The sequence below is a fragment of the Erithacus rubecula genome (genome assembly GCF_903797595.1).
Source record: "Erithacus rubecula genome assembly, chromosome: Z".
Classification (NCBI taxonomy): Eukaryota; Metazoa; Chordata; class Aves; order Passeriformes; family Muscicapidae; genus Erithacus; species Erithacus rubecula.
This window is the reverse complement of record NC_136661.1, coordinates 10,920,787-10,930,781: the sequence shown is the minus strand read 5'-3', so window position 1 is coordinate 10,930,781 and position 9,995 is coordinate 10,920,787. Positions and strand designations below refer to the sequence as shown.

Sequence of the window (9,995 nt, the reverse complement as noted above, 5' to 3'; positions counted from 1 at the left end):
TGTTTTTCTTTCACTTCCTTTTGATACACCTGTTTGTTTTCCTTTCTTTCCTTTCCTTTAGCCTAAGTCGGAAAGCAAACCATAAGCAGGGAAAGCTGTTCCTTGCCAAGGTAGCCATAAGATCATAGGAAGGCATTAATGTGCAAGAGCACTTGATTCTTAGTTGCTCTGCACACACTCGCATGGTGAAGTGCAGAGTTGGAGCAGTTCTCCAGAGGTACTCACATTGTAGACAAATGGGCATGAATGAATGTCGTGCAGAAATGCAATGTGTCGAGCCCTGAAGCATTTGCCAGTTTTGCTGAACTAATGTGAAAAGGAAATAATCAATGTTTTTTTATTGACTTAAATGAGGGCAGTTGTGACTGTATGTTGACACTTCAGAGGTACCTGAGCTAATTCAGCTATTGAAGCACTCTAAACACTGTAGCATGAAGTGCAATGGAGATTATTTACTCTCCTTCTTGGCAGTTGAGTCCCATGCCTCTGGTTTTGTTACACATTTGGCATAGCACAAACCGCAACCATTCTTTACAGGCTGCCATGACTGAACACAAGCAAAAACACTGTTTTGTTGCCTGTTGCTATTGTTATGGAAAATTCCCTCAAAAAAGGTGAACTACGTAAAAATTACGAGCGGTAGATACTTAAATACTTCTTTTCACGTTTTGGTCTGTTTAGCTCCCCACAAGGATTATTCCTTTAAGCATGCGTCCCTCAGCTGGGGAAAGTGCTGATATCTGTGTAAATTAGAACCAAACGGCACTGTTCAGTTAATTATTGGAGCTTTTACTGTGCAACAAGCAGCTGAAATATCTCACAAAACAGTTGTGAAAAGACTTCAGCATACGCAAATCTTGAATGTCTTGGAACTGAAAACTGTTTCTAAACCAGATCAAAATGATGAAGAGTCAGATACCAGTGAAGTAAATACGATCAAAAAGAATTTTAATTTCTACAGGATGACATTGAAATATCTGGGGAATATATATGAAGAGATGTAAAGTCTCCATAAAATCCTGATGGTCTCTGCGTTTAGAAAATTTAGTGTATACATCTTCATGTACAGATGGAGTAGTAATTTTTATGTGATGAATCATAGGAAAACCTCTTCAAAGCTGAAGCTGACTCTCTTTTCTCACAGGATTTAAATTATAACATGACATAAGTAAACACATTTCCACAGGGTTTCTGTGTCAGTTTTCATTTTGTCTAAGGCATTGTTCTAGGTGGTTTCCTCTAGTCTGCTGATAATCCCTGTTCACTAATGTTATAGTTGCTTCCTTGCACATATGAGCAGGACGGGCTGCCATTTAACAAAAGTGAAGGGACACTAACAGGATTGATATATCTTTAGAGTATAAAATGCTTTTCACAACTTTGCAGCAAAATTCTGTCCAGATTAGGGATTTTTTTTTTTTTTTTTTTTTTTTTCTTAATACCTGCTATCTTTCTTTTGGCTGTTCAATTACATTAGTAAGTTAGTTAGTCGGTAGATAGCCTCATCTCATAAATAAGCACTCTGCTACTAAATATTCAGTAGAGTCGTAATGTTAGTCACTGTGCAGGAAATACACAGAATATCTTTAAGACAAGAAAATATGCAGTTCTTTTTGGTCCACATCCAGGAATATGGTTCTGTACATTTGCACTTGCTCAGGTTTTTGAGTGCTTAAGGGTATAGTGTATCACTTCTGAATGTTTAAAATAGCCTTATTTTTCTCCTGACTGTAATGGACCAGAAATCCCTATGAAACTTGATGTTAGAGTGATAAACCTTCATGCCAGCCCACGGAAATGAATTCTTTGAGGAGCATTTTCCTGAGCTCCAAGCCCGCTGTCGGTGGGTTTGTGTTGGTTGCTGTATCCAGGACTGCCATCTCCTGGTCGCTGCTGAATCAATGACTTGGGAACAACACCGCGGCTTGGGAAGGGAGCGCAGTAGATTAAGGAAACCCTTTGGGACTCTGCTCTAGTGTGCTCTTGTAGGTCAGGATCCAAGAGCTTGACTCATATTTCGTCTGCTTCCACTAGGAGAAACTGCTGTTTTCGGAGGCAATGTTTCTTTGCCTCAACCCTCTTTATTTACTGGAGCAGGCATTTTGTTCTCAATTCCAAACTTCTTTCCAGATTTTTCTAGATGCAGAATCTCTTATTTTTTATTATGTCTTTTCTGCCAGCTTCCTCCACTCCCTCTTTTTTTTTTCCTTTTTACCACCAACCTAAAACCTTATACTTGATTCTTGCTTTTTTCCTTGTGTGCTTATCACTAATTGCATTTCATCTCCTCCATCCCTCTCAGTGAGTGCCTGAATGTCCTTGTCAAAGCACATCTCACAAGCTGCAAGTGCTACCTCTTCTTATCACTTTGACATTTGCTGGTTTTTAACTATTACACCTGTTAGACACATTAATATTTAATTGCTTTGGTATGCATTATGAATTGAAGTTTTGTCACACCCATCAGCTTCGTAATAGGTAAGTGAATGACAAGATCCAGTCCTTGAGTGTTGACCTAACCTCCCACATAACAATATATAAGATATTATCTCTCAGGAAACTAGAATAAGCAATTCTAAGGATGTGCCTCCACCCTTTTATTCCTTTGATAGCATGCTCAGATTTACAGTTTTATTAGCTCCTCTTTCTAGTTATTTGTTTCTCTCCTGGCCACTTGCCAGAACTGTCCCTCAGTTGTTTCAGTCCAACATGGTCTTGGTATGGAACGGCCTAAACTTCAAGAATTCCTGCATCTCCCCCTGACTGCCATTGTCTGCCCTTGCTACACTTCTCCAGCTTGCATCCCTTTTGTTCTGAGAGGAATGACTACAATAGTGGTCACTGCCCCACTCCATAACCTGGAATAAGACTGTGCTCCATGCCAGCTTTACTCAACACGAAGAAAGGGAAGAGGAGGAAGAAGAAAGAGCAGAGGCTTTACTGAAGAAGGGCTTAGGAGCCTGGGCACAAGAAAAAGGATTGTGTGATGGATAGGAAATTTGAGATGGGGCATGGTACTTCGTCCCCCTCTTCCCCTTTCCATGCCCATTTATTGTGCTTATAACATATTGAGTGTACTTTTCCACCTAAGTCCTGTCTCCATCCAAATTGAAGTTCAGGAATGAGTGGGACTGTATTCTATAATTACTTCATTTGGTGTCCAGAGGGCCAGAAAAACAGAGGACTTACTTCATAGATTTTTTTTTAATATATTTATAGATTTATACAGGTTAGGAAACGTATCCTAAGGATATCCTATATCCTAAGGACCTGCAAAGATTTTGTTATCTGTATAAAATGCACATCTAGGTTACTCCCTGTGGTTTGTTTGGCCATCTAAAGGAATAAGCACCCAATAAGGGATTTTGAGCCAAAACAACACAGTAATTAATTGGTTACTTCTATCATATCAATTTCCTACAGCTGACTGTACGCAAGAAGGGCTTAGTTGGATTAAATGAAAGATGCATTGTTGCAGGTGCCATATATACAGATCAGCCACCTCCCTTACAAAACTTACAAAAGTTGGAGCTTTGATTTGCTACAGAAAAAGAAAGTTGCCAAATATATGCTCTCTGAGAAGAAAAATTGTCTTCATTTATCAGGCTGGTGAGGCAGATATCATTTGGAATGTTACCCCAGATAATTAAAGAGCATCTAGCTATAAACATTTTCAAAATACTGTATAGAGGCTGCCTCCAGAGTGTTGTAACATTATGTTTATAGTAGGTGACAGAAGTTGTTGGTGCTGCTTTACTCAGTGGGGTTACTTTGTGTTCATGATTTGGGTCTATGCCCACAATCCTAAATGATATACAGAATAAATTACAGCAGTTCTTTGTTGAGAGAGTTGTATATCTTTGCTGCAAGTAAGTATTGAACAGATACAGCATATTTCTTTTCAGACGCTTTGACTTTATGACTTTATTCTGATAAATGGCACAGTGTGAGAAACCAAAAAAAAAAAAAACCAAAAAAAACCCAAAAAACCCCCAAAGCCAAAACAAACAAACAACAACAACAACAACAACCCAAACAAACAAACAAAAAAACCAAACCAATAAAAAAACCCCAAACCAATAGTTTTTTGAAAGGCTTATAGATAGTTTATATAGTTTTGCTTCCCTTAAACTAGAAGAGATTCTTAGAGAGGATTAGAATCAGATTGGGGTGCCATTGAAAGCCACGTACATTTGAAACACAGTAAGTTAAACTCCTCCAAGGTATCCTACTATGCATAAAAAATCACATTGGTTATTGTCTTGTAAACTCTTTTTTTAAAACTGGGTTTATCTTGTGCTACAAACTCATAGCAACTAACACAAAGTAAAAGCCTGATAAGAAGCATAAGGCAAATGCATATATACTGTGTGTTAATAGATTAACTAATCAGTGCTATCCCTTTAGCTATGTGCTATTTTAAAAATTTGGCTGATTTGTCTTTGTGATAAGATTTTTCATTTTAGATTTATCTAAACTTATCTAACACACAAATAAAAAGGAGCAGCCCATCTTTTCATCTGGTGAACTGCAATCAAATAAAATGAAGCTAAGCAGTAGATACTGTCTTTATCTTTGGTTTCTAAGAAGCGTTTTTATTTTATGTGAAAATGGATTACATCTTCCAAAGCTTAATGCTTTGGAAATTCATCCCAAAGTAAAGAAAAGTCTTCTGTATTTTAAGATTAGCTTTTTAGGACTGTCTTTACTTCTGCTAGTATAAACATTTTACATTGTTTCTACATGTAAAGTCATTTTTTTTAAACTCAGTGAAGAGCAGCTTTACATTTTATATTTGTTCAAGGTTGGAATTGTTTAGTGTTTTCATTTGTTTCTGTTATTTTTCTTCTATTTTGTTGGTTTGGAGGGTCTTTATATTCATTTATTGGATTATACTGGTTTAAATAGGATTTTTTAAAATTGTATTTTGTAGGACAAGATAAAGCAAATAGAAGCAGTATGTAAACAGACTATTTTTCTCCTTTTGTTACCAAAACCAGCCAGACTGATGTTGAATGCATCAGCTTCCAAATTCTTTTCTAATTGGGATGAACAATCCCATGCACATACTCTTAAAAAGCAAAAATGAGTAATGGTGGGAATACATTAGAGTGAAATTGACATAGGTTCCCAAGAACTGTAAAAGAACTAAACTGAACTGAGGCTGTACCAAACAATGCAATACAGCACTGAACTAGTTGAATTCCTGTAGTTGGAATTTAAGAAGGTACTTTAAATATTTAAAAGTGTATATAGACTTTCGCAGTTGTACATTATATATACACATATATTTTCACATATACATTTTTGTTCATGTAGTGTTCAAGTATGTATGCATCCATTTATGTATCTATATATATATGAGAGGTCTATATTTTTAGAGTTTGAATTCTTGGCTACATCCTGATTATTTTTCCAAGCCTGGAATGTTCTTAACCTTCAATGATCAGAAATTAGCAAAGAACAAGCCCTTTACATGAAATCACTCATATATATCTTTAGTTAGCATAATGGCTGTGTGGTGGTTTATTCCAGGTGGCCAAAAGCTTGGCCCAGTTAAAATTAATTGGGATTTAATTCTGTATCTGCAAGCAACATGCAGAAAATGATCCACACTTAGGTAGATTCTAAATCCTGCTAGCTGCTTGTTCTAGTGGTTCCCATACCTAGGGTATATAACATTGCATTTGGATACTTGTATTCAGCTCTACAGTGTTCCATGTGACTAAGTATTAGCATGAATAGGAAGGAATTGATTCAGTGCTCAGTATCTCTGTAGAATGTTTACTTCTTGGTAGTTCTCTCTGTTATGCAAAGCATCTTAATCTGTGAGTCATGCTATGGTATACAGCTGTATGTGCATTTCTACAGTTGCGTCTACCAAGAAGCAGAAAAGTGAGAGGGAACTACCAGTAGCTGATTATTCTCTGGTGGAAAATCTTTGCTTTATATTTTGCAGCAGTATCCTGACATTCTATTCTAAAATGAATCTGCAGTCATTTTTTCTGATCTGAGGTGTATTTCATGGTTTTTTTCCCCAAAAAATAAAGCTCTGATCTTTATGAGCAGTATCTGCTTTATCCCCAGTTGAACCACCTTGATTTTCAGACTCACTGCTCCTTAACTGGCTCATAAGCTGTTTTTCACAACTGCTTACAGAGCCTAGCCTTTCATAGTGCAAAACCTCTTCATCACTTAAATAATTTCTTTTGACCCTACACATGGATTTGCATGGACCTCAAGAAATATAAGAACATATGAACTAACTGTATAGTATCTATTGCACGTATGTGTTGCTTGTTATTCTGACAGTGCAATAATTCTCTACTGAAGTTAAAGAACATTACCAGAAATAGTATTTTGAAGACTTCAACATTATTTAATTTATTTTCCCTTAAACACTCATCAAATTAATATTCCTTCTTCAGACCTAAGATCAACTGCCTTAAAACGGCTTTCACTGCTAGCGAAGCAAAGGCTAGAAAGCTACAGGACTTTGTATTTGCTATTATATTTCTGCCCATGGGGCAGGCTTGTGTGTATTTGGCAATTTAGTTTGAATACAGTTCTTTTGTTCTGTCTGATCTATGCCGTAGGAGAAAAAAAATGGACATAATGAAGAATTTATTCCTGGAAAGGTTGTTAAGCATTGGAAAGGGCTGTCCAGGGAGGTGGTGGTGTCACCATCCCTGGAGATGCTCAAGAAATGACTGGACATGACATTTCGTGCTATGCTGTTGTTGCTAAGGCACCAGTTGGTGAAATGTTGCACTCAATGAGTTTAGAGGCCCCTTCCTGCCTAAATGATTCTGTGATAGACTCAGGCCACTGGAATCAGCTCAGTGTGATCAGATACAGCAAATACTGTCCTATATACCCTTGAGGGTTCTGAGACTTGCCAGTGATTACCCCCATACTTGTCACACATTTGTGCAGTCTTCTTCTGGAAATATGGGAATCTCCATGTACCTTTCTAAGCAGACTGAAAAAGTGAATTGCAGACATAGCAGCATTCTTTACAAACATGCTGCATTATCCCATAAACTGGCAGATATGGGAAAAAATGTACCTACCTTAAAACAAGAATATGGAGTAAACTGCCAGCTGTGCAGCCTGGCAGAAACATAAAAGTGGAATACTGACATGTTACTGTCATAAACTGATGATGGCTTCAAAAGGAAGTATGTTAACAGAGCAAGGCCAAGACTTCAAGGATCTGAGTGTTGGAATGCACTTCTTGTCATAGACACTGAAATAATGGACAGTCTTCTGGCTTGCAACCTTAACTGGGCAGGTAGTCTTCTAATATGGCTCACTATATTTATGTTTCTAGTAAGTTGGAATTATGGATATTAAAGGCTGAGATCTAGGAAAACCAATAAAGAGAATAAAGTTAGCAAAGTATAATATACCAGTATAAAAATACCAAGATCCAAAATACACTATCTGCCAAGTTTTATTTCATCTATATTTCATACTAAATACTTATTTGATGGGCAAAGACACTAAGATACATTTAAATGTTTATATCTCTAAACATATTGGAGAACCAAAATAAACATATATAATGATTATCTTGTATTTTTTCAGGCAGCAGACTTTACAGGAAAAGAAGCACTGAAGCAGATTAAAGAAAAGGGGCTCAAACGGCGACTGGTATATCTCACCCTGGAAACAGATAATGTTGATCCAGAGGGAAATGAAAGTGTGTGGCACAATGGCAAGGCAAGGACTATAGTTCATGTTACAAAATCTCAATCTTAATTTCCCATGAACAGAATCTTTGTGTTTCAAGTGTGAATGCATTATTTCTATTTTACTGGCACAGAACAATTTGAAGGTATGATAAACACTCTAATCTCAAGCAAGAAGTAAAGACTAAATACCTACAGAGATGTGAAATGCTGTCAAGTCACTGAAACTACAGTTGCAACAAACTAAAATATTGTCATCCGTTCTCTTCTTCTGCAAGTTCACTGCTGTCCTAAGAAAACACTTTTGCTACCCAAAAGAAAAGAAACCACAGCAAAGTTAGGGGCTCCACACTCCAGCACAGATTTGTGTTGAGTATTTCAAATCAACTGCTAGTTAAGTTGTTATAGATAATAAACATATGCATGTGTATTGTATATGTTCCAACTTAATTGAACATAACAATAGTCTATTTTCTCAAAAAGCAAAAAATTCCCAGTTTCAGGTGGTGTTACTCTCTGTTGAGAATATTATGAACTTGCATGATGTCTGAAGTATATAAACCAAAATGTGAGATGTCTAGTTTTTTGAGTTGTTGGCTGGATTGGGCTTGTTTGTTTGGTTGGTTTGGATTTTGAGAAAATCTCACTGCATCTTGAAAATAAGTACAATTATTTTTGGTTTTTTCAGGTTATTGGCAATACCACATCTGGATGTTTCAGTTACGGAGCTCAGCAGAGTCTGGCTTTCGCTTATGTTCCCATGGAACTCAGCAAAGTTGGACAGAAATTGGAAGTTGAACTTTTAGGTAAAAATTATCCAGCAACCATTATACAGGAGCCATTGGTGTTGACTGAACCAACAAGAATGCGCCTTCAGAGAAAAGGTGAAAGTCCCAAAATATAAACACAGATGAGGATACAGCAAATTGTGCAGTAGGAAATAGTGCCATTAATATGCATAAAATTAGGAAAATTAAACTACTCAGATTTTCTAATTACTAAACACAAGATCTTCATTGCCTTACATGAGTGAGAAATTCAATGGTACTACTTCCTACTTCCATGTATGCACTGTTCACATTAGACAGCTGAGCAGAGTTGGTGAGCCACTGTGTGTTCTGCTTCCCAGAAGCACTTGTGAGCAGAAAGTGGCAGGGAATGAGTACATCATTGATCCAGCTTGCTCCACATTGGTTGGCAGATCTGTATTAATCCATATGAGATATGTGCGCTTGATTCTGTCCAATAGCAAGTTCCTCCCCTTCCCTCATACTCACAGTTCCTCCTTTGCCTGCCCTTGAGGTAAAGTACCTTATCCTGTCTTCTTTACACCTGAATAGCAAGCTTACCATAAAATCATGTCACTGGTTCTACACAGAATGCTTCATAAGGAATTCAAAGACATCACATTAACCATTGAAATAATAAAGGCATTATTAAAGGTAATCTGAACTTTTGACTTTTTTTTCTCTGCATGTCAGCCTGGCAGAAGTTCTCATGGAAGAGCAAAATCTAGTTCTTCTCAATGAAACAGTTATAGGAAGCCCATTCTTCTCTATTTTACATAAATCATCTAGATATTATATGTAATGCTCTACAACAAACAGTACGTTATTGCTTAATTTCTGAACAAAGCTTAAATTACAGATTTACTGTATTAAATCTGAACTACTAGACTGGCACCAAAGGTGGCAATTTCTTTCTTACTGTTAATTATAGATTTAAGCAACAGTGAGAGCCATATATTATTACACATAAATATTAGCAATGAAAAATATAATTAAATTTACAGCAAAGGAGCTTTATTGAGTGTTAAATAGACAATAACCCAAGTAAGCAGCATTGGGATAATGTATATGATGGGAACACACTAAATTGATAAAAAACTCATCTGGAATTCAATAATATTCTCAAAAATTCTTTTGAATAATAGTGTTAAAATTTCCAACTTAGCAATGCTGTTCTTTTGGCTATAGAAGAATGTTTTAAAAGTATGTATTAATCATGTCCAAAATGCAGTTTTTTTCAAGGGAATTGGTGCCTCTTAATCTTCAGCAAAGAAGCAAATATATAAATAGTGTATACCAGGACAAAAACAATTTGAGTAATGAACACTCACTCTTGATAAAGTAAGCTGACATTACATTGTGCTGTTTTGAATATCTTTTGCAAAACAGGTGAAAATTTAATATATGAACTTTGCCAAGTTTGTATGTAGTACTATCTTGAGTGAAAAGTCATTCAGAAGTTATTCTCTGCTATACTTTCATAAATGTTTCAGTTATATTTTGCTAAACCATC

General features: G+C 36.4%; 1 protein-coding gene across 2 annotated transcripts in view; it reads left to right on the top strand.

Moving 5' to 3' along the window:
* The window catches only part of DMGDH (dimethylglycine dehydrogenase), a 42,410-nt gene extending 33,270 nt beyond the window's left edge, over positions 1-9,140 (top strand). For both annotated transcript variants that reach the window (XM_079330197.1, XM_079330196.1), the window contains exons 15-16: positions 7,591-7,725; positions 8,383-9,140. In XM_079330197.1, coding sequence (XP_079186323.1) covers positions 7,591-7,725; positions 8,383-8,598 — 351 coding nt within the window. In that variant the 3' untranslated portion in view covers positions 8,599-9,140. The remainder of the gene's footprint in view (positions 1-7,590; positions 7,726-8,382) is intronic.
* Positions 9,141-9,995: the final 855 nt, after the last annotated feature.